The sequence below is a fragment of the Sciurus carolinensis genome, chromosome 12 (genome assembly GCF_902686445.1).
Source record: "Sciurus carolinensis chromosome 12, mSciCar1.2, whole genome shotgun sequence".
NCBI lineage: Eukaryota > Metazoa > Chordata > Mammalia > Rodentia > Sciuridae > Sciurus > Sciurus carolinensis.
In genome coordinates this window covers 26,921,294-26,947,558 of record NC_062224.1, presented here as the reverse complement: position 1 = coordinate 26,947,558, position 26,265 = coordinate 26,921,294, and the positions used below count along the sequence as shown (strand labels likewise).

General features: G+C 37.5%; 1 protein-coding gene across 1 annotated transcript in view; it reads left to right on the top strand.

Annotated features, from left to right (window-relative positions):
- The window catches only part of Cacnb2 (calcium voltage-gated channel auxiliary subunit beta 2), a 337,079-nt gene that overhangs the window by 221,267 nt on the left and 89,547 nt on the right, over positions 1-26,265 (top strand). The window contains 1 exon segment of the mRNA XM_047521043.1: positions 10,653-10,772. Within this exon segment, the coding sequence (XP_047376999.1) occupies positions 10,653-10,772 (120 nt within the window).

Here is a 26,265-nt window from a genome sequence, read left to right as displayed (position 1 = left end):
AGTAATCCAACCCTATCTCTTCTGATATTTTTTGTGGTGGTACTTCTAGCATTTTTTCATGCATGAATGTGTGTATTGGAAATGACTCAGGGTTTGGTTTTGTTGCTTTTCCCAGTTACAATCATCCTACACATTTGCTTACAGACAATACTCTTTAGTCTTTGTAATTATTTCAAGGTCGTTTAAGTATCTAGATCATAATTTAAGAAATTGCTGAAGCCAGGTCCAGAAATAAAATGATTAATCTAGATACATATGGATACATGTCTAGAGAAGGGAGAAATTTGTCTTCCTAAAAGGTCATTCTAGTCAAAAACTATCAACAAAATATCAAAGTACCACAGTTATTGCAACCTCCAGACAGTTTGAATTGGCCCTTTGCAAAGAATACTAAGTGACTGAGGAAACTAGTACTGTGTTTAGTTTAGTGAGATTCCACACTTTTTCCTGTTGCCCACGACTAGTTGATTTTTGTGGGTCAGTTTTCTAGTCATATCTTTTGTCTACTTATATCTATCTAAATCATTTCTTATCCATTAGTATGTCTTGTGTATTATGACAAGAAAATGTTGGAGATTAAACTTCTTAATAAAAACTGAAGCCATACCACTTTCTCAGCAGTGTAGCTCTCTGAGGACACACAGGGTGGCTGTTCATTAGTGTCTGTGGATGGATGGTTCCTTGACACTCAGGAGAATTCACCTTGGAAGACATGAGCCAAGATTCTTTGGTTTGATTGTTTTACAACTCAGGAAAAGGCCTTGACACTTGGATGTTTCATCTTTTCATGTGGCCTTTCCTTAGCAGTGGAGAGCCAGTTTAGATGTTCCAGTTTTGTATCTGTTTTGTATTTGTTTTAGTTAAAGCATTTCTATAAAATATACTGCTCAAGGGGCAATGGAAGAATGAAAGAACATGCACTCGGCATGTACAAGGCACTGGGTTCCATCCCCAGCATTTACACACACACACACACACACACACACACACACACACACACACACGACATGTTATAGGTATACCTATATAGGTATATTGCTCAAAATTATTTGAAGAAATAGCTCCCTCCTGTAGGGGTTTGATGTTTTAGAACACTCTGCGTAGAAGTTATCTGCATCAGATTTCCTGCTGTGAATTTAAAGTCCGTCTTTATAAGGAATGCTGTATGAGAAGTGATGAACATTCATACAACATATAGTACTTAGAATGTATCTGCAGCCATTTGTAAGGAAAAATTCAAGAGCACTCTTTCTAATAAGCTCCATTTAGGGTTCTCATTTTGCCGAGGGGGGAATTAGCCTGAGGAATATTTACATGGCTTGTCTTTGCCTCTGCAGTGAGTCATTGGTAGTTTTAAGACTGGAACTTTAAGTTCCTGGAATCAAAAGTGAAATTAATGGGAAAAGATACTTCACACTTACATACACACACAAATAAATAAACTTTCATCATATTTTCAAAATATAAAATCTCAAATTCTTTGAAAGAAGGATGCCATATAAATTTTAAGGGTACTTACTTTATTAAAAAAAAATTGAAGCGCATTTCTTGTTTTGGAACACGGTTATTTAATTAACTGACCTATAGTTGACATTTTTGCAAAGTTAACGAACTTGGTATTTGCTGAAGTTTATGATAATAATACCAGGGATATGTTCGAGCTGAAGTCTTTGTTTTATTCTTTTACTTGTTATAAATATTTATTGCCTACTCACCATAGTTAGCCAAATTTCTGTTGTTTTGTTTTGAAGGAAAAGATACAAACATGTTTGGGAATGCTTAGAAATGTTTAGGAATGTAAGGAGTTCTAGAGAACTTCAAGATATAATATGTGAGGAAGAATAGACTCCCTCTCTGTCATCTCTTGTTCGTTCATTCAACAAATTCCATTGTAGTATGTATTCTGTGGTTGGCAGTATTCTAAATATTCTAGGCACTTGGGGCATATGAGCAAATGAAACTGAAAAAAAAAATGTTGTCCTTGTAAGGGTTATATTCTAGTGGAGGGAAACAGACACTAGTCCATATAGTAATAAATTACATGTTAGAAGGCAAAAGCATCATTTTTATAAGTAAAACAGGATGAGATTGGGAATGCTGGACTACAGTTTTAAATGAGATTACCGAAAACCTCATTGAAATGTTTGAGCAGAGCTTGAAGGAGGTGATAGTTAGGTGTAGAAATCTGGGGAGGGAGAATTCCTGGTTGTATGTGACTAACATCATGGAGGCTAGTGAGGTTGGAGCAGGAAGGAGGGGTGTGTGCAGGGTCGGGGAGCAGGCACCAGGAAGAGGGTGTAGCAGCTGTGAAGAGGGGATGCTAGCAAAGGAGACTTGAAAGGAGCATCCAGTGAAGTAAGAGAAGACCCAGGAGAGTGCTTTCTTGGAATCAAACTGAGAAAGGGAGTAGAGGGTAGGAGACTATGAGGTAAGCTAACTAATATGGTAGGTTGAAAAGTAGAGCTTTGAGAACTGATCACTGGGTTTTAGTCTTAGAAAACTGAGGGCCCTGATGAGCTTTTGCAGAGTCGGGGGAGTAGAGTTAAGAGAGAACCGGAGATCTGGGGTTGGGGCTCAGTGGCAGAGTGCTTGCCTGGCACGTGTGAGGCACTGGGTTCAATCCTCAGCACCATTTTAAATAAATAAATAAATAAATAAATAAATAAATAAATAAATAAATAAATAAATGTATTGTGTCCATCTACAACTAAAAAAAATATAAAAAAAAAGAATTGGAAAAGGATTGGAGTGAGTATAGGCAACATTTTCTAGGTGTCTTTTTTTTTTTTTTCTGCAAAGGAGAATAAAACAATGGGCAGGAGCTTACAGAGGAAATGGAGTCAACAGAAGGTTGTCTTAGGAAGAGAGAAATAATAGCATGTGCATGCCATGCAAAGGATTCAACAGAATGGATGAGACATGGTGATGTCCATGCCGAGTTTCCACCAGGAATTCCTATTCCATAACTCCCACGTGCAAGTCATTCACCCCCTTTTTCCCCATTTCATTCAACTGTCTTCAATATATTGAGACGACGACACTCTCTCACCAAAGAGTTGCCTCTTGCCTGAATATTTTCATTCTTATGACTGGAAAGAGAGTTTTTCATAAGAAATTACATTAGCAGAAAAATTCTTGTCTGTCACACCATTGGTAAATATATATGAAACTCCTGAAAATCTAGTCTATACACAAATACACCCAATATGTTTTAATGTTATCGAATGGAAATTATACCACAAATCCAGAATTCAAAATAATCTTAAAAGTGACCATATAATTTTAACTTCTTAAAAATGGTGTTTTTTGACCATGTCAAATATTGGGCAGAGGCTCCTGTATAAAAAGTAAACAGCCATTTTGCTGGCATTTGAAGGAATAACAAGGTGATAACAGTGCTTTGATATGTTACTCTTAATAATAAGCAAGTTAGTCACATCTTTGTGTTTTAGACTGATCATTGGTAGTTTTCAATTAATTTCACCTTTGAGGCTGAAAACCAGCAAGTGTTCCTAACTGAACAGAAAGATGGCTCAGGAGACACCAAAATTATCCCCAGGGGTTAGCAGCCGTGGAGGTTATAGAACGCCAGCTTGCCAAAGTTATATTCATTTCGAGGGAAGAAAGAAAAATTGACTTGGCCTGTTCTCCTATTCTACTTATCTATCTGTACTATTGTTTCCATTGTGTATAAGTAAGGAAAAGAGTATATCATCATCCTGAGACACTCTGAGCAGCCAAGATATTTGGAGCAGCCAAGTCTACAAATTAGCACTACATTAGTGAATGTGAAATTATCTCTTCCATGAGATCCTCATTATACCTTTGTTGTGCCTTTTGGGAAGATAAAATTTTAAAATTTATGAAAATGTGTGTGTGGGTGCATGAGAGAGAGAGAAAGGTACTTCCCAGAGCACCAACCTTAAGAAGCTAGAGGGAATAATTTGAAAGTCATCATGATGACTTTATAGCCATTAGAAATGGCTATAATATGACTAGCAGACAGAAAAAAAAAGTGTTTTTGAATAACAGAAACATTAGTTGCATGTAGAGGCTTGCTCCAGCTTTTATTTTTATGAACTGATATACACATAGGCTTGAATTCAGACTGCTAAAAGTTGACTCCACATTCCTTTGGTTACTGACTGTCTAACTTCTTCAGGTAACTTAACTTCTATGCCTCAGTTTTCCCATCAGTAAAATGGAGTTAGAGATTAAATCAGGTAATACTTGTGAGTCAGCACAGTTCCTGACACAATTGTTATCCTTCACAAATCAAGGGTAAGTTGACTGTCATCATTATTAACACAATGTAGAACAATCTCAAGCACACACTCCTTAACCTCTAAGAAATAAGGCTAGGTTTAGAAAGAAGAAAACCCAAGAACTCTGTTTAAGTCTCATAAAACATTGACATTTCCAATAACATGGAGTTTACCAACAGCAACTTCAATGTCCACTCTTAATTAAAAGAATCATTTATGTACAAAGTCCCTCTGAGATGATGCTGCATAAATGCAGAAGTCTCTTGCAGAATTGCTTGGGTATGTACCCATGTGGGATGGGGTGGAAAGGGACTGAGAAAGCTTAAACAAATCTTCCTTGAAGGGTAGCACATCACACACTGGCCTTTCTGCAATTCATCAAACATGTAACCGTGTCTTGTCCTCAGGGCTTTAGCATATGCTGTTCCCTCTACCTGGACATCTCTTGTCTTAATACAATTCAGGGCAAAGTATTTTCTTTTATCCTTTGGGTTTTAACTCAGTGTCATCTTGGACTTTGATCTCAGGACCCTAACTAAAACACAATCCCCTGCTTTATCATTCTATTATCTCAGTCTTTATTTTCTCCTATAGCATTGTTTATTCCTGCTAACTTGGGAGAAAACAAAAACAAAAACAAAAAACCTACCTTTGCTAGAATATCAAGCTCAGTGTAGAAAGGAAGTTTCTTTTTCCTAGCCTCCTTTCTAGCATTTAGCCTATAGTTATGGCACTTAAGAGTTTCAGGGCAATAATAATAAATGCTTGTGGGTTTTTATTGTGGCTTTGGTTATTACAAAATTTCATCTCCATTATCACATACTATAGCTTCACAAAGTTTAAAATTTTTCTCATTCTCTTGATAAAATTGAAACTAACCTGTTAGCTTTTATGGAATCATGAAACTATCAGAAATGAACTCACAAAAATTCTTTACTGTCAACTGTTACTATGATGACATCAAACCAAATGATAGTCAATCACATGACTTATTGTATGAATTGAGTAGTAATTTTATGATATTTGCAAACTAAGTACACAGTATTTATGAAAATGTGCTTAATTGCAATACATTATACACTTTGAGTTTTTAAAGTTGAGATCTCTCAAACTTAAAGATTAAATGAGACTCAAATCACACAATGACCTTATGGACTTCATTTTGCTCTCTTTAAACCAAACTTTGAATTAAAATTGTGGCAGAGTTGGGGAAATTTTAATACTGCCTTGTTAGTTTCAACATTAAGTGATTATTACTGATTTTAGGTATGTTAATGGAGTGTGGTTATGATTTAAGAGAATCCTTAGCTCTTAGAGATCTATAATGAATATTTTAGACATGAAATGATAACTTTGACTTGCTTGTAAGTAACCAAGGGTTGAGGGGAAATAGTAGATGTGGATGGAAATGAATCAAGATTAATTGACCATAGTTGATCATTGTTGAAGTTGTGTCAAGGATACATGAGGGTTCATTATATTTTTCTGTCCTATTTTTATATATGTTTGAAATTTTCTATGATAAAAGCATTTAAAATTTTACCTTTAAGTCAGTATTAGGTTATGTGACATCCATATGTTCTTATTCTGTTTCTCATTTTCCCCCCACTTTTTTAGGCTTCTCCTCAACAAATTCCTTTCCTCTCTGTGAATTCTGAAGGGGTCTCTCTATTACTGTTGGAATAAATATAATTATAATGATTCTCAGATCACCTATCATAATGAGAAGGTCATTGTCTACATCCTAGATGCTGAATTTTGAGGGTCCCAAAACTGCCCATACCTTGCTATGTTCATGTACTTTACAAAAATGTGATATATTTTACAAAAATGAGGTCAGGAAGGAAATGCTGTTCTGCATCCTGTATTTTCCTTAATAAGTTACTTCGACTTTTAAATTTAAATAAATATATTTATTTTAAAAAAAGTTCAGATCTCTCATTATCCATGAATAGTTTACCAAGAAACTAATGAAGCAGGGAATTGCAGTTAAGATTTCTGAAGAAATCTAGATTGCTTCCCAGAACAAAAGTTAATTCTTCTAAACTGTGAAAGAGATGATATGAGAAATAAAAGCATTATCACCCCACCATCAAACAGTAGACACAGAATTCTTTCCCTTTGGTCCTTGTCTATTTTGCTTTATTCTAAAAAATGTGCGTCTGGCCCATGCGGCAATGGAATGTCCTGTCTCTTAATGGCAGGTTAAAGAGAAACAGCTGGAGTCACTTTGCCATTGGGTTGGCACAGTTCTGTGCATGGAGTCTGAAGAGGACAAAGACTTGTCAAGAATCATAGTCCTTGGGGTACTATGAAAAGCTGATTTTGTTCAAGAATGTCGCTTTAGATTTCATATGAAGAGATGACACAATTTGGGATCCAAGATGCCACTTTTAAGTAGACTTACAAGTCTTATCCTTTTGACTTTAAAAGAAAAATTAAAAAAAAAATAAGAACACTCAAGAAAACTGGTGCCGAAAATATGTGACTAAGAAACAGAGTATAACATCATAAAAGCAAACGACACATACAAATGCATTAAAGGAAAAGGGTGATGCTTTCTTGTGCAAATATTTGACATAAAAGTGGAAAAAGAAAGTGAAAACTTGATAAAAGCTTAAGTTAATCGAATTAAACTAAGTTTTCCTCTTTCCCAGTGAAAGTTCTAAGGATCAAAGAGGAAGATCCTGGGATGCACTGTGGGTAGACCTTAGGCTCAAGCTGCAGTTTGGAACTGTATAATTAGCAATGTGAAGATTGAGATGTAGACAAGGAAATGATGTGGGTATGTGAAAATAAGAGGGAAAGACAAAACCTTCTGCAGAAGACTAACTAATCACATTATAGGAACTGCAGAGATCAAGGGGACATCTTGTAATGACCCTGTTCGCGAGCTATGGAAATGACTGCCAAATGTTCCTAACAGGACTACTTGAGGCACCATGACCCAGAAAGTCCATATGGTACCAAAGGCAAAAGCTTAATTAGCTATATCACTTCTAACTGTATAAATCCACACTCCCAGAAGGAAGGAGATTAATTGTAATGCATATGTTAGGAGGTGACTTTCAAACAACTCTGGAGACGAAAATATGCTACTCTTTAATAGTGTTTGTGTCTGGGTACAGAATTTAAGGTGATGGTTCTTTGTGTCTCTTTTAACAACAGTACATATAACTTCTATAATAAAAAAAATAGTTTGAAAGTCTATACTATATCAGGTGGAAGGAATGAAAGCAGTCTGGTTCTTTCAATAAGCTAAAGATTAGTTCATAGTGACAGCTCATAAAATAATCAAAGGTTAATAAGTTGCGGTAAATATTTGAAAGATCATTGTCAAGGGTCAGTGAAGAGATTTTTAAAAATTGCTTATTATTTAAAACTGGAAACAGTTCTCAAAATGATTATGCAATGTGAAAGTGACATCTGACTATTAGCATCTGACTATTAAAATCTTATTCTGTTTAACAGGAATTGAGATGAAAAAAAAATCATATATGTGTTCTTTCTCTCCTTACATACCTCATGTCATTTTAAGGTTCTTTTTTTTTTTTTTTTTTTTTTTTTTTTTTAATTTTGAGACAGCATCTCACTAAATTGCTTAGGGCCTTGCTAAATTACTGAGACTGGCTTTGAACTTGTGATCCTCTTACCTCAGCCTTGTGAGCCACTGGGATTACAGGCATGCACCACCATGTCCAGTTATTTTGAGGTTCTTTAATGATAGAAAATTTATTTCTTCACTGAGATGTGGCCTGAACTGACAGCCAGGTGATTGGGGTTTCAGAATGCCAAGATTGGCGACAGTGGGGTCTGAGGTCCTTTATGAGAAAAAACTGTGCTTCTTGGTCATTTTCCAGTTTAGGAAGTCCTCTAGGCAGATTAGGAATCCCCTACTGTGTATGCTGTGTTGCAAGATTTATTTGTGCCTTGTAAATTTTACTTGAACAAAGATTAAAATACATTTCTTTTCCTCAGGCATTTTTCATTCACTTCATAACAATATAGATAATCTATTTATGTCATGATATTAAATTGAGGTATAGTTGAGCTCTCTTATTCTGAAACCCATAATCTATCTATCTTTCTATTTATTTATTTTTAGCATTTAGAGCAGGAAAATTGGTATTAGCCTAGAAACCAAAGGAGGAAGGGAGGGAGGGACTTTATAGAATAATTTCTCCCACTGCACTTAAATAAGTGCATTTTGGTTTTTCAATTTTATGTTTAACTTTTAGAAACCCAGAAGTGTGCATTTCTTCATAAATGATCCTTAAAAATAAAAGTCCATTCGTATAAGCTACTCATAACCTTTTAACATCCTTCCTCTGAGCCCCAGTCACCTTATCTACAAGAAGAGTTTGGACTCAATTACTGTATTCTGTGAATCTTAACACAAGCTAACAAATCAACCAATCTTTGAAATTTCTTATGTATTGTTATAACAATTCACAGTTATTTATTCCAGTGGCTTATTTCAAATGTCATTTTCTCTGTTGGAGAAGCAGTTCAAAGTCATTTTGAGCTCAGTTAAACTCATTGCTTTATAGGGCTGTGATTACTTCCATGTCCTAATTAAATGGCCAAATCTCTGTCTTACATCTTATGTGAAAAGTCACAAGCAATAAAGAGCTATATTATATTATGAGTGATAAGCAGTTTGATTTTTGCCATCCAGTACTGTATATAATATTTATTATCTGTGAATTGCCTTTATGACATAGGACATACTTTTTGTAGCAGGTCATAGAGAGGGATTATTAAATAAAATGATTACTTGCTTTGTCGGGTGAGAGAAGGTTTCATCTGAAACAGAAACCTGACAAACATACCATGTGCCCGTTACTATAGAAGCAAAGAGACCTTTCCAGCTGTTTACACTTTGAATGTAAAATGGCAATTTAACATAGACTAACAGTGTGATGTGAGCATCTGCGTAAAAAGGCTACATATGGAGCATGCCCAGTGCGGGGAGTGCGTTCTCCTTCCCCCTCCTCCCTCCCCTCCAGATCTCTAAAGATAAGGCTTGAACTTTGCACTTGCAAATGTCACTGCATACGTTTTTTTTGCACTAGGTGTTTTTTTTTTTTTTTTTTTTTTTTTTTTTTTAAAGGTTCTCTTACAACTAATTTCCTTTAACAATCCAAGAGCAGGGGAGCAGGGGAGAGAATATTTAGGGTAATAAGATGCATTAACTTTAGAACGAGTTGATGATGCCATTGCACTTGAAGGATTTTTTTTTTTTTGAAAGACATATAAAAAATTCGAGTGTGTGCTGATACCCTTGGAAGGGGAAAATAAGAATCTCCTTGGATGGGAGTCTTCTGGGACAGGGAGAGAAAACCCTGGCAGAAGGGGACGGAGCAGAGGGGCTTTGCCTAGAGCATGGATAGGAAGGGAGCTGGGATTCTCCCGGGCTCAGCGTGCACTGAGAATCTGTGCCCCGGGCTGCAGCTGCGGACGTTAAAGGCGCTGTCTAGCTAATGAAGGCCACCTGGATCAGGCTTCTGAAAAGAGCCAAGGGAGGAAGGCTGAAGAATTCTGATATCTGTGTAAGCTCAAGGGCTTTCGTTTGGGGGAGACGTTGTTTTCTTTGCTTTTCTGTGTTGCAGTGAGTGCAGGCAGAGAGGGTGGTTGGATTTAGTTAATGTGCTCCGGACTGCAAGAGAGGGAGCTAGGGAGATTCCTATCATTTTTTGAGCTCTTTTTCTTACGTTGTGATTTATTGCCAGAGGAGATATTCCAGGCAGGTGTTTTCTGGAGACGGCTCTTATTAAATATCTATGTAAAGGTGATTAAAACGTGTTGCTGAAAGAGGGAGAAAAGCTAGCTGCTAGTGTCTTATTACAGTTTTGCTGGGGAAGGTAGCAGGTGTATTTAAAGGTATAAAAGGATTCTTCAGATTACAATGGGAGTCATATCCAGGCAGTGACATCTGGGGGGAGTTCAAGTTCATAACTCATTAGACTTTTTTATGGTTTTTTTTTTTTCGGGGGGGGGGTAGGCTTAATGTCTTTCTAGTTGTGAATACTTGCTTTAGCATTGTTCTTGAAGCTATCCTTGAAACCCATCAGTGCCCTTCAGCTCTGCACTGCACCACTGGGCTGGTTTAATTTTAAAGGTACTTGTTTTGGTTTCCAGAAAGAATAGTTTCTGGAATACGAGACTTGGGAAGGAATGGTAGCTCGGTGGACACAACTACCCTCCTGAAGGGTCTGCAACATCAAGTATGTTTTTCCAGCTTGGGTTGCTGCAAAATGGATTATTTTCTCATCTTTTCAGGAATTTATAGCACAATCGAGGAAGCAAACTGCCACGTCAGTGAGACTTTCCCAATGCAAACATCATGCATTGAATCTATTTTAAAATATACATTTTCCTCTCCAGGGTTCGGCAGACTCCTACACCAGCCGTCCATCCGATTCAGATGTGTCTCTGGAGGAGGACCGGGAGGCAGTGCGTAGAGAAGCTGAGCGACAGGCCCAGGCACAGTTGGAAAAAGCAAAGGTAAAACCATTTCTTCCTTGCCAAGGCCTTTCTTAGCAAGCCAGGCAGTGCTGTGATGGACCACCTGTGGAAGTTTCTCTCTAAGCCCACATTTGCTCTTTTAGAGCATTCCACTGTCCAATATTAAAAGGATAAAGTTAATAGAGCGTATTTATTTCCTTGGGTAGAAGGAAGTATGATATGTAAGAATGATCTTCCCTTTTGTTTTATAATCTGAGCATCCTGTTTCCCTGGGTGGGTGGTTTATTTACACACACACACACACACACACACACACACAGAAGGATCTCTAAATACATCAAGAGGAAGAATGGTATCTAATATCCAAATATTTTATTTCATTTTCCTAGGCCAAATCTGTGGTGGGGGTGGGGGGGAAAACTTTCTTCAAGTTCATGTTTATTTTCTTGATCTTGAACAATCTCTCCTCCAAATTTTACTCTATATTTTATAGTGGTATCTCATATTTAAAAAAAATACATTATGCTTTTGAACAAGAAAGCAAAAGGTGTTATTGATTTGAAGAGATCCTCCCCTTGGAGGATCGCACTTCCTTCTTCATTCCATTATACTGCAATATGTGCATCTAGGAGGGGAACTGGAAATCAGATGTGACATATAGAATTAATTCCAGGCTGAATTTTATTTCACAATGAAATTATGATTTGAATTCTTTTTTACCATGTAGTCGTTTGAACAACAGCTATTTCTAAAGCATAAACTGTTGTCCATGTTTAAGGCATGTTTGTGCGATACTTGGTATCATCTGAGTGAATGTATTTTAACACGGTTGGTTTTCGTTTGGAAAAAAAAATAAATAACTGCTTTGGAAAAAAAGTACTGTGTTGATCGTGCTAGGAAAATCAGGGTAGCATTACAGCATTTCTGCTCACCGCTGCTTCTCCAAGACGAGTAGAACCCGTGTGTGTTGCTATGGGAATCCTGGCTTGGAGACTTGGTTTGAATGCATGGATAGTCCTTATGTAATATTCATGACCTCTTGCTCAGCTGCCAGAGTAGTATACCAAGGAGCTGCCAGGAGACCTTGACTTCTTAAAAGCAGTATTTCTGTATATCATGACTGTGTTCTCACCTCAACTGGTAGGGAATGCGAGACAGCTCATAAACATCAGGAGCCAGGAGAGCTTTGTGTTGGGAGCTGATGGACCAAGGGGTAGCCTTATCCAGTTGCCATCAACTGATCTGCTCCACCAAGACCGGTCATTGGAAATGCTGTGAAAGTGAAATTAAATAAGAGTTAAATAATGACTGTTCCATAAAGTTAACTGCTGCAAAGTTTGCTGGTCGTTAATGTGTCACAATTGAGAATTCATATGCAACCTTCTATATTTTGCACCTAGGTGTCAGGAAAAGTCAAGGAAAAGAAATAACAGTTTGTATTCCTGAAATAAGATGGTTCGGTGAAAAGCCAATTTATTCATGTAATTTTCACATACCAGCTTTTCAGATTCGTATCACGTCATCCTACATCCCCAATGTATTACAAAGTTGGTTTTCAAAATCTTTATCTGATCGGAGAACTTTTGTCAATGACTGTGTATTCTAAGTCATGAATTAAGTGACATAGCTGCAGAGAACTTTGAAATCTTTCAAGCTAACATGGATCAAAATTTGATCCTAAATCAAACCATGTTCACATTGCTTGTCATTCTGCCTAAAATGTTTACAGTTGCAGGTGATATAGAAGATGGAAGAAAAAGAGAAATCAAAACAAAGACATAATAATTGAAGGACTGTTTCCTATGTTTAATGAAAATAGTTTATTTACATTAGTTTCTCTTTAAAAAGGGATCAGTCTCTTAAACCTTTGGTTTATTCAAATGAGTTATTCCAGGGTGAGCATTTAAATGTGTTCTGAAAGACTATAAAAGGACTAGGAAGTAAGTTTACATTAAAATCATGGTTTGGGGGCTGAGGTTGTGGCTCAGTGGTAAAGTGCTTGCCTAGCATGTGTGAGGCACTGGGTTCAAATCTCAGCACCACATATAAATAAATGAATAAAATAAAGGTCCATCAACAACTAAAAAAGGTTTTTAAAAAAAAATCATGGTTTTGTAGGTCTGACTTACTCTAAAATCCTTGAAGAAAAAATAGAAAAGAGGAACTGTATATGTCTAGTTCTTCATTAGGTTATTTTTGTTTTATCAGTAAACTTTGTGGGACCTGTTTCAAGTTGAAAAAGATATGAATTCTTCCATTTTGGAAGAATCAGTTGTTTTCTCTATTATGTAACAATCCCTCAGACAGAAAGACTTTATAAGTTGGCGTTTTTACTCACCCTACAAATCACATGTAATAAGTGGATGCAAAGGAATAAACCTCAGTTATGCTTTCAGATCCTGGTCCTATATAAAGATGAACTACATTGCCTATTAATTGCCTTAATAATACCATTATGAGGTAAGGTAATTGGCAAGTAGAGACACTGCCTTTTGAAATTAAGTGACCTAAAAAAGGTTATATAAGGAGGCACTCTATGCTGCCAATAAAACCCAGTACTCCTCACTATGCTTTGTTATGGCTTCTCCTGAACTCTATGAGAAACAGATTTTATGTTTAATTTTAAGGCAAGTAAATACCAACTGACATGACCTTGTTTTTTAACTTGGTGTTTTCTGATCCCAAATATGTGTTTTGATCTTGGCTAGTTTTGACATACTTTGCAAACCCTGCCTTGTTCAAGTTGATGTTCTTTAAGATTGCTTTAAAGATGTCATATAGGAATTTATTTATACATTCTTTCTTTACAAGCAACTTTGTTGACCTATAACTTCCTCCTTTAAAGTATATAAATCAGTGGTTTCTAGTACATTCAGAGTTGAAATCTTTGGAGGGGCAATAAAAATTTTCTAAAATTGATTTAAGAATTGATATAGAAATCCCCACTAGCAGTAACTAACTCCCCATTATTTCCAAATTCCCTTAGCCTGAGGAGGCTACTATTCAACTTTGTCTCTCGATTTTGCTATTCTGGATATTGCACATAAAAAGACTCATATAAGTCTGTGATGGGTGACTTTCACTTACATACAGTTTTAATGTTCATACTATAGCATGTATTAGCCCTTCCTTATTTTTATTGCCAAGTTATAGTCTATTGAGCATATAGTCCAATTTTTTTTAAACATTTATCAATTGGAAGACATTTGGGTTCTTCTACTTTCTAGGTACTATGAATAATGCATTTTGTGAACATTTGTTTGCAAGGTTTTTCATGGGCATATGTTTTCATTTCTCATGTATATACACCTAAGAGTGAATTGCTGGATCATATTTTCTTTTTAGTTTAAAGAACAGTTTTTTTTTCTTTATTCCCTTCCCAAAAATCATCCTTTCTTCCCTATATGCAGAGACTGAGTTGGTAAATATGGATGTGGCAAGTGCTGGAGAAGAGATAGATATAAGAGGTTCAGTGTGGTATTCTCTTAGTAGAATCGATCAACAATAAATTTTGAGTCATTGTTATTGTCATTAAATGTCTACTATAGTGACCCATTATGTCCATCATCCTAGATATAGGACTCCTATAAAAACATACAAAGTTTTATAGGACACCTATAAAATATTTTTATAATGTCTCATACATATAGGGTGATAGAACATAATGCATTTTATAGAAATTGATGGCACAGTTGGTATGTAAGAGGGACTGTAAGACCAGAGCCACAAAGGAGGAATGGACAGGTCTTGTACCTGTAGGAAGCTTCTGCTGTTTAGGGAGAAAAGTCATGATAATAAAAAAAAAAAAAAATGGAATTCAAGTTCCTTGTGAGATTAGAGAGGACTGTGAGCATCCAAAAGAAAAGACTGTACCTTGCTGGCTGAAACTGAAAATCCTTCTTGGAGGAGATGTTGGCTTAAAATTAGACCTCACAGGATGGATATGTGAAGTTTAGCTCCGGAAGTAGAAAGCAGGGGGTGAAGTAGAGCTAGGCCATCAGGGATGGAAAGCACAGAGAACAGTGTGAGTAAAAACTTGGCAGCAAGAAAACATGGAACCTTCCAGAAAAAAAGTTAACTTTTTGAAATCCTACCAATTAGAAATGTCTTTATTCTACCTTCATTAATGGTTTGGCTGGGTATATTATTCAGGGACAAAAAGTGTTTTCTGTCAGTTCCATAAAGATAGGTCTTTGTGCCGTCTACTGCCGTCCAGCTCTGGTGTTATGATTGCTGGTGGCGTTCTGACTGAGTATGGTTTTGGCTTTTTTAATTCTAATATTTTGAGAACTGTTCTTTCTTTGGCATTTTGACATTTTGGTCTGATCTCTCTCCAAGTGGATCTTTGCTTCTCGTGCTTGGTGTCTCTTGCCTTCAATGTGAAGGGCCAGTCACTTCAGTTCTAGAAATCTATTTTTCTTTGATAATCTCTTCCCCTGTATTTTCCTCTTTTTCTGGCTCTCTAGTTTGTCAAAGGTTTGATTAGAGAGTTCTTTTGTAATCATTCTTTCTTTTTGTTCTGAGTTTTTCCTCAACTTCTAGCCCATCTACTGAAATTTAAATTTTTGTCAAAATGTCTATACATTTTTCTCGAAATGTTAGAAAAACAAGGCTGCTTTTCAGCAGCATGCATACGTTCACTTAGCTTGAACTTTCTTATGCATAGGAAATAAAAAGTGTGTAGAATACCTTGGGGCCTGGGTTAGGCTTCTGCATTTGCTTATGCTATGGCTGGGTAGGTACAGTCCCAGGCACTAAGACTGCCTTTGTTCCGGTCCCCTCCAGTGTTAGTTGACAATAATAGTAATGGCAACAGTGACACTTAATGCCCAATTACTGCTCATTGTAAATTATTTGAAGGAAATTTTTTTAAAGCAAAGCTCTGTCTTTATGGCATTCTGAAATACTGTTGATTATTGATACTATCAGCACCATTCTTGCTCATGCTCTTACAAAACTGAGAAAAATTCTCTCATTTTTACTGTAGAACAATCCAGTCTTAGCTTGGTGGCTGAAAGCTGACTGTAGTTCTTTCCCGGGTAACATCGGCTAGCAGATAGGTGAGCTCTTACCAGGAGATGACCTGTCACACATGTCTGAGGGTTGGTGGCTGTCATCCTTAGGGTTTTGCTCTCCTCTTTGAGGTCTTTTGTCTTCCACCAGGCTGGGTGGGACTTGTTCACCTGTGGGCTCAGGGTGGCATTGAAAGAGAACAAAAATCAACGGGTGAAATCAAGTCTGTTTGTGTGTCATTTGCCAAAGCAAGTCACAGGGCAAAGCTTGGAGTTGGTGCAGATGGGAAATACCAAGACTAGCAGTCAAAGGGGTGTATTGCAGCTATTTTCTGTGAACAATCTGCCACACCTATCTTTTTTTTTTCTTCCTTACCTCTTTGGAAGAAGGAAAGCCTCCACAGCATGCTTTTTCCTTCTCTCCTTCTGCTTACCTCATCACCCAGACTTTATCCTCCTCCTCCCAGTTTTTCCTTCCTTCCTCACTCACTCTTTCTCACCATGAGACTGATTTCTGTCTCTTTTTGCTGATGTTCTCTAGTGATCTTCTAATCACCAAATCCATTGACCTTTCATTAAGCTCTCCTGGACGTCTCTGCAAACAAGGGGACGTCTCCCCTTGTTCTCCTTCTCTAGTAAGTCAGTTCCGTTCTAGAGGCACTGGCTACAACACAAAACCGACTACTGCTGCCACTCCGGTTGTTCCTGCTCAGTCTCGTGTGTATCAGCTTTTGGTCCCCTCTGCTGAGATGTGGAAGTCCATCCACCCAAACGCTGGGGCCTTAGCCTGCTGCTTACTGTTCATGGCCTTAGGTGAGCTACTGGTGTGCATGTCCAACTCTGGAGAGTCCCAGGGGATCCCATGAGGCAAAGGGGTGCCCCACAGCTTGTGATCTGGGTGTTCCGTCTAGGATGTAGCCCATAGCTCTCTTCCCCATTCATGTTCTAGAGTGAAATCTCTGTGTAAGTTTTCCTTTGAACATAGTGATTTTTGAAACCACCGCCATCCTCTCCTTTACCATCTCCTCCACTCAAGGCTTCAGACATCACTGTAAATCTGCGCCTTTGGTTCTGACTTACCTCCCTCACGTTAGCATCTCGGGTCTTCCTCTTTTGGGCACCTCTATCAATTCTGCCATCAATTTAAAATGGAGCTCCTTGTCTTTTCCTTCCAACCCTTTCTTCCCTGTTTTCTCTTTCTGGCAGTGTTACCTTCCCGCCTCCCAAGTCTGAAGCCTTGATCCAGAAATTAGCAATTTTTTTTTTTTCTATGAAGGATCAGATAGGAAATATTGAAGGTGTCATGGGTCACTTGGTCTCTGTGGCAACTCCTCTCAGTGAAACATTCCTCTCAGTGAAACATTCCATCTCTGCTGTGGACTAGCAGTTTGACCTCTTGAGAACTTACATGGTAAACTCAGTTTTGCCTGACCTTAACCCTAACCCTAACCATTGGTAAAATGTTAGTGTGTCCTGCTTCTCAGGGTTGCAGTAGTAACTGAATGAGCTGACATATTTAAATGCAGGGGTCCTAGAATCTTCTCCTCCTGCCCTGGGCCTCTTACAATGGGCACAGGAAACTGGAATGTACAGTTCCTGCTGTCAAGGAGTTCCATGTCAAATGGGAAGTCTGTATTAGAAGTTACAAAACCAAAGTCTTGGTTGACTTTGAATTAAGTATAGTCTCCATATGCCGTTTTATACAGCCACTATCCTGTTAGCATTATTCGTTTCTAATTTTTTGGTAAGTGCTGTGAGACAGACTTGTCGTGTTCAGTGTCTGCAGACCTGAGCAGGATGTGACTGACATTGACGCTCTTCCTTGGTCTCCCAGTAGCTCACTGTGGCAGGTCAGATTGTACCCTCATCTGTCCCCACAACCAAGGCATGCATCTGGTCTCCTGAACTGTGACTCTGAGCTCCGTGATGGTAAAGATGTACGCTCTTCTTCTCTGTCACACCAGAATAGACCTCTTAGTTGTCAAGGGAAGATTAATCCTGCTGCCTTCTTCCCACAGTCTGTTTTCTAACACCTGAATATTTCTGGAATAAAATCCTACATGGCTTCTGATTTCTGCAGGGTTATATTTATCTTGGCAATCTACCTGTGAGTTAGTTTTAAATTTCTTGTGGATGAGAGTCACACATTTTGAAAAGAACCTGATATTCTAACTCAACAGTCTTGCAAGATACATTGATGGTTTTTATTAATGGAAGTTGGAGAGGATTAAGGTTTGCCCACACTTAAAACTATACTCTTGTTTAAGAACCCTTGGAAGGAATGTTAACATAATAAAGACTTCTGGCTATTTCAAAACCATAAATGGATTGGGGAAGGATTATTATAAACTTTGTGGTTCAAGCCTTTTTCTTTCTCAAAGAGCTGTAACTGAATATCTTTGTATCATTGTAAACACAGCTATAAATACATGATTCTTCCCTTCCTTTTTCTCTACCAGAAATGAACAGGGAACAACACAAAAACCTCTATGTAGAGCTTATTAATCAACCTCTCTGGTCTACTGAGTTTCTGCCCCCCAAAGATAATTTTTTTTTTAAGAAAAAAGCAAATCTGGTAGGGATTTTATTCCACTCACTTAACATTTGATGGACTAAGTTGTACTGTTGAGTGGGAGTTAGGGGAAAAGCAATCTGAGATGTGGTTTCTCTCTCCAGAAACTTGTGGTCGAAGGGCGATAGCTAGAAATGTGTGTCCCTGGGCCGAGCGCTGCGATCAACAGTGCTGGGTGTTAGACCAACAGCCCTGGGATCCAAATACTTTAAGAATGAGCAGACAGACCTCAGTGCTGGTGGGGTGCGGAAGGCTCCGAGGGCAATCAGGACAAAAAATGCCCCTGCTGTCATCTGAATGTCTCTTTGGGGACCCAACCTTTGCTAGGTAGTTTCTATAAGGTGACCAAGGTGATCGCTAATGAAAGGGCCCAATAAAGTGTGCTATTTTGGTTTAATTTTGTTTTAAATCTCACTTGATTCTCAATTTATCTTAAAATAACTCTACTGAAGGTTGTTTGCCTTTTACCCTCTGAAACCATTTTTAAGTGAATAGTTCAGTAGTGTCCCTGTACTGCCATTGCTGTGCAACAGATTTCTAGAACATTTCATCCTGCAAAACAAGCTCTGTACTCATCTAAACAACAGCCCCCCATTTCCCCTGACCAACCGACATTCTCTTTGTTTCTATTATCTTGACTGCTAAGTTAGCTACCTCGAGTAAGTGCAATCACACATTGTTTCTTCTGGAGGTGGTTTAAGTCATTTAGCTTAATGTCCTTAAGGCTCATCCATATTGTCATGTATGACAATTTCCTTCTTAAGACTGTATAGTATTCCCCCCCCCATATATATATATATATATATATATATATATATATGTATATACACACACACACACACACACACACACACACACACACCATGTATCTTTGTTCATTCATCTTGTAAACCAAGACACCATAAAAGAAGTTACAGTAAGAGCAAGAGGCAGGGGTTTTTTTGTTTGTTTTGTTTTGTTTTGTTTTTTTAGAGGGGTGGGGTATGCAGAATAGATTTGCTAATCAGAAAACAGAGGTCAGTTAGACCAAACCAACATTCTGCATCTACTCAGGAAGGAAGGAAACATATAATAACCCCATTTTATAGATGAGGAAATGATGGATAGTGAAACATTGTGCCCAAGGTCACTGATCTCCTAAGTAGCAGAATTCGGGCAAGGATCAAGATTCTGATCCTACATTCTTTCACCGAAGCCATGAACCAACCCCTTTTAGAAGGATATAAACTATAAATATCTTACTTTTTTCTCTGTTTAATGTTCTGGAGGGATTAAAGGGGGAAGACTGTTTTTTCTATATAAAGACAAAATAGTTAATTATCAAAACAATTTTAAAAGTAAAAACACCACCTGTACTTTTTTCTTTTCTCTTGAGTCTAGAAAATACCAGTAGAGTTCACAAGCAAAACACTCACTTTTTTTCTTGAAACTAATAAGTTGTTAGTTAAAGGGATGCGATTTGGGGATGAATGTACTCTATTCTTGGTTAAGTAGAGATATAAATAAAATGTGCTTAAAACTATTTGAATGGAAGTTTTCCTGTAAAGAAATGGAAAAATAATTGAATATCTAGGAAATAGGTTGTATTAAGATGCTGGAGGAAGAAAACAAAATAGCTTAAGTAAGATGAAGAGGAGAAAGTTGAAATTATAATGACATGACTTGAAAAGTGATTTCATTACTTGTCTGTTTCTAAGGAAAAAACATGAAAGAAACAGTCTAAAAATTTTCATAGACAAAAATGTGAATTTAAATGTTACTGTTGACTAGAGAGAGATAAGAATGTGTTATCAAGGAAGATTAAGAAAGAGCTTTCATGATGGTTTTAAAAGAAATTTTTGTGACTTAGTTTTCCTTTTTTTTTTTTTTAAATTTTCCTTTTTAGAAAGGAAGATGAATCACATAACTTATCAAAGTTATTTATATTCTAGTGATTTCCTCCTGAGAGCTGTTTGTACTGATATTTGTTTGCAAGATTAACACCCACTGCTTTAAAAAAGAATAGTGTCAATTCCTGAATATTTGAGGTTAAACCTCACCAGCCTCCCTCCTGCCCAGGTTGGGACAGGAAGTGAGCTGGGCAGAAATGAGACAAAAATGTAGACGGACTAGCCTGCCGTCTAACTGTTCCCTGGGTTTTAAACCACAATGACTTTGTCTCCTTAGAACTATAGTCACCCTTGAATGAAATATTTATTGGGCCAGTTGTTATCTTAGAGTTGAGTCACCCTGCATTCCTTTACAGACTAGTGTTAAGTTATACTTTCCTTCTACAAGGATCCTAGTGTCAGATGCATTCAGCAGAATTAGAGGCACTTGCCTGTGACAAGTCTGAACAGTCACATGTGATACTGCTTGCTTGTCCTCTGAGCATGTGACCAGTGAGTTCCTCTTGTGCGTTGAAGTTGCCGGAAGCACATAATAGTCAGGTGGAGGATGCAGAAAATGGCGCATAGAACCCCTTTGAGTAAAGATCCGCATGTGCTGTATTCATGCATTATTCACTCCATGCTCTTGCAGTGTCACCTACCTTTGGTGTGTGAGAGGCTCGGGGTTATAAAATGATGAAGCCTTGGTCCCCAATCTAAGAGGACATTTAAAAACTAACTGTACAGTAGTGTAGGATACCATTATGTTCACTCCTAACTTTAAAAATGAGAGGAAAAGGGTGTCACGCTGGGTCACAGCTCACAGCTAATGTGAACTGTCACTGAGGGTTAGGATCCATCTGGTCGACCTCAGAAGTGGAATTTCCGGGGCAGCAGAGGAGTCAGCACCCTCTTATCCAAATAATTAAAAATCTGATAAAGGCTTTTTTTATGGGGCAAGTACTGGGATTGAACCTGATCAATCTTAAATGTTTTATTTAGATTTGATACACTAATAACTGTGCACTTCAGCTTTAATCTTTTGCTGGAAAACCAAGACCTACTCTTGGAACTTGAGTCTTTGTATTAGGGTTCTTTAGGAAACAGAACTAGTGGGAGATAAAAGATAGATGTAATGAGAGAGAGATGGAGATATATTTTTGTACGATATTGGTGCACATGATATGCCATCTGTAAATTGGAGACCTGGGAAAGCCAATGGAATAATTCCAGCTAGAATTCAAAGGCCAGAGACCAAGCTAATAGTATAAATTCCAGTTCAAGGGAAAGAAGAGATGGATGTCCCAGGTCAGCTCGAGCAGGAAGATAGGATAAAAAAAAAGGGGGGGGGGAGTGGGGGATATAAATTGCTCCTTCCTCCATCTTTTGTTCTGTTCAAGACTCCAGCAGATTGGGTGATGCCTACTCATCCTTGAGAGGACAATCCACTGTATTGAGTCCACCATTTTAAATGCTAGTTGCATCTGAAACATGCTCACACATATAACCAAAAATACTATTTAATCTGGACACCCCCTAGTGCAATCAAGTCAACACATAAAATTAACCATCTCCTTCTACTAATTGAAGTTTCATCTATACCTACATCTTCAGTACAGAATGTCACTTGACATTTCATGTGAATTTGACCCTTCCTATAGGGATTTATGGTCCAGGAAATACACATAAAGAACTTAAAAGGTTGTTTTTTAAAAAAATTTAAAAGTCATATTTATTCCTTAAAATAATACTTTAAATTTCTTCTAAGTATTATATAAGTTTAGGTTTGCCAAAAACAAACCATTTGATTTTAATATTATACTTCTTGCAAATGTTTTGGCAAAATATAAAGCAGGACATTTTTTTAAGAAAGTTGTTTGAGTAATTAAAAAGAAACTTTCCCCACTAAGTTCCCATGTATGTAAAATGTCTCAACATTAGTAAAGGTTCATCTGCCCTTGCTGACTTTGGCCCAAGAAGAACTATCAATGTGAGTTATAAAAATAGAGATTTCTCATCTTCATCCTTGAAATAATCTTTTTCATTTCCCTAAATATGTGTGCCTTTCCTTGGCTGAAAAATGTTTGTTATACCATCAATTTGGCATCCTTATTGAAAGAACTTTTCAAAACAGTTGTTGTTTATCTTTTTTCTGAATTGTGAATGCTTTTGAATACATGACAGAATCTAAGTTTTCTCCAGAGAAATGGTCAGCTGGTAGCCACACATCTTGGCTTATACTTTTAGCATCTTCGAAGACCCCCACCTCCAAGGACGTACAAATTATAAGAATCTCTATATAATCCAGCTTTCCTCCCGTCTGAGTGGCTGGTGCCAAAGAACTATGGGACATCGCCCTAAGTATGTAGAGTGTTTTCCTTCGCTCTCAGATACTTGAGGAGATGACCACATAAATTCTCAAGAGTTCTGGTTTTAGCTATGGTGTTTAGTCTAGTGTGGAGGCAGAGGGTTGGGCCAGTACACAGTACTCTAAATACTTTCACATGCTATAGCTGTTAAGTGTGTTCTAGTTTAAACAGTTGTCAAGGATTGGCAATTTCGACATTTTGTTTTAAGATTTTTCAATGTTTCGCATGAACGTGAACCAAACTGAAACATCCTTTGGAGCTTAGCAGATAGTGGGAGGTAATTCTTTTCTGTGTTTTAGCCTGGCCATGTGCCTCCATTGGTTTACTAGTCTGTGAGCTTTTGAGTTGCTTTATCTTGTGTTAACTCACATAAAATATAATCACCACATTATTCCTGTTTATTCTTGCCCAGATTAGTTATCTGACTTAGATAACTAATAACTAGAACGCCGATGAGCTGTACAGAGACAATCCTGCGTGTGGATTGTGGTGGGATAATTCTATTGCCCAGTTGTCCTCTTTCCCTGGATTAAATAAAACCTGCCATCTTTTTGGATTTTGGGGCAAAGAAATGCAATGTTGAATGTTTTCAGCAAAAGGACTTTTTCCCGCCCAAAGGTTCAAGTTTCCATTGAAAGATTCCCTACCATTCAGCAGCCTCAGGCATGGTCTGTCACTCTGTCCGACCAACTGTCCTCACTTTTCACCTCCCACCGTCAACTCTTTGATGCTTCTCCTGCAGCCTTTATGATATCATTTTGGGTTATTTGTTTCTCTCCCCACATACATAACTTGAACCGAGACCTGTCCTGCTGACATTTGTGAGTTATTTCCTTTCTAGAGGTAATAAATATTTATGAACTGAGTGAATCACACGACCTACTGAGTCATAGGGAATGTGTGAATGGAATCCTAAAACGTCGGCCGTAATCACATTTTGCCATCTTCATCTTATAACTTATATTTTCGAGATTATGCCTTATTTTCACCACTACAGGTGACCTCAGGGGAATATCAGTGTGGTCAGTTTACTTGCCGTCTTCATGCCCAGTATTGTGAGTGATGGGTAGAAGGACTAGCAGTTGCTTCCTTGCATTCTTCAGTGAAAAAACTTAGTAGGTTTAATAGCGGTAATACAAAGAGGGCTTTGCAGAAAACGTTCTGGTGGGGGTAGAGAAAACAGTACGAGCCACATAGATCAGCAGAGGTGGTCTCTACTAGGAGAAAGGAGTACCTAAGTGACTGGAGTCCTGACTGGCAGCTGCCACAGCTTTCTGTTGCCTGCCTTGGGCAAGGATCCATTCCAGCCCAGAATCTAAAGAGCTCTTCTGCAATATGATGATGTAAATAAATTGGGTATCTTGAAATATATATATGTGTATATATATGTGCGTGTGTGTGTATAGGTATGTATATACAAACACACATATGTACATAGTATGCACATGTGTATGTATTTGGAGAGAGACCATGCACATGTATGTATCAGTCTGCTTTGTGAGTATTCCATAAACAAAGGTCCTGAATATATGGTCCAGGCAAAGTTTGACCATATTTGTAATAATTATTTTATTTGTAATAATTAGTGAAGAGACTATGGTAACATGAAGGGCCCGAGCATGAGACATACACATCTACTACCCTGTGCAGACCACTGGATTGTTCAGTTTGCTTTCGTAACATGGGAATTGAGGCCAGGGGGACAAGTGTAATTATTTGGCTTGATGTCTATTGGAAAGAGTTTTTTCTCTCATGTGCTGATAAATAGGCTTTCATTTCTGTGGGTGCTGATCATAAATATGCTGTCATATAATAAATGTTTTGGAAAATAAGATGCCATTTAGCTTTTCAATTATATTTTAATTTTCAATTCTGCAATGTACATAAAGCTATATATAATATATATTTTCAATTGTTTCAAAATAATACTCATAAAAATTTATGATAGAAAGATTTAAAGAACTCTTATACTCCATCCATAATTAAAGACACAGCATGTTGCTGATAGCTTTGAAGGCTCCCTGTTGCCCTTGCCTTGGCCCTCCCATTGTGGAAGGTCATCATTACACTGCACTTGGTGTGCCTCGCTCCCTTCCTATATGTAGCTACTGTGGTCACATTTACAAAGCATTCTCCATTTTAATCAGGTTGGACATGTCTCCTTTCTGTCACATTTGTACTTTGGGGATCTTGCTTTAAGAAATCCCTTGCTACTCTGGGTTCAAAAAGAATTCTTCTATCTTTAATTCTAAAAGGTTTTTTTTTTTTTTTTTTTTTTTTTGCTTATCACATGGTATTTTATTCATTTTTACTTACTATTTCTAAAATTCATATCTATCATCAAGCAAATACTGTAATAAATTTCTTCAAGAAAGACAACTACTGTGCTCACTGAAAACTATTGTCCTCAAAGAGCTTCCAGTTTTTAACAACCTTAGGTGGACCTAAGTCAAATTTTGGAGATAAAAAATAAAGTTTAAATCCACAAGATTTTTTTTTTAAATGTGGTCTTTTATTGTATCTTTGCAAAAGATAGAGATATATAGAGCCTTAAAATATAAATTCAGGGAGGGAATTCTGATACCTGTAACAAATACATTCTAAAATAAGAGTTTACCATAACTGATGCAGGCTCCCCAGCTTCTTTGAAGGCTGGTGCAGACATTTTGAATTATTCCTGAGGACGTGGCCACCCATCATTGGAGTGGCGCCTCCCTTCCTGAGACACCTCCAGGAGACTGGAGGCCCTTTAAGAGGTACCGTACTCACATGGAGATACTGAGGACTGGGAGGTTTGGGTAGTGGATGACTGTGAACCATAGATCTTTTTGTTTTTGATTTTTAATTTTTTATTTCTTTTTTTTTTCTTGCACTCTACTTTCCTTTATTTACCTATTTTTGGAGTCTCTCCCTTTTCTCATGCTGAAGACCAACTTCTTTTGATCCCACTCTCACTCTTCCCTTGATCAGGTACCTCCGTTTACTCACTTCTTTTCCCATTAACAGTTACATCCTACACCCCTCCCCATCCTCTAAGAGTTTTAAAACTTTTATTCCGTGTTTAACCCCTCAGTCTCTCTCTTTTTTTTTTTTTTTTTTTTTTGCAGTGCTGGGGATTGAACCCAGGGCCTTGTGCTTGCAAGGCAAGCACTCTACCAACTGAGCTACATCCCCAACCCGCCCTCAGTCTCTTTGAACTTATGTTTTGTACATGGAGTGAGGTAGGGATCTGATTTCTTGCAGGATATGTTTGTTCCTGCGCCATGTTTTGAATAGCTTGTTTTTCCTCCTCAGTCTGAAATGCCTGCTTAGTTTTAAGTCACTTTTCCACATGTGATTTGGTCTATTTCAGAACTCCTTTTACCATGTCAATGCTATACTCTCTCAGTTGCCATCATGTGAAAATAATGACACATTTTGAATGTGTCATCCCACCATATTTTTAAGCACAGAATTGACAGTTCTTGGATCTTTCTCTTCCACATCAATTTTAGATACCATATGGAAAAAAAAAAAAAAAGAAGAAAAACAAACAAGCATACTCTGCTGAGATGATGTTTAGGATTGCATTTAAGTCTGTAAATAAACATGAGGGAAATTCCTTTGTAATCATCATATTGAAACATTTTTATCCACTAATGTGAATGGTCTCTCCATTCATTTAGTTTTTCAATGTCTTTTACATTTTTCTTATGAAAGTCATGCTTATGA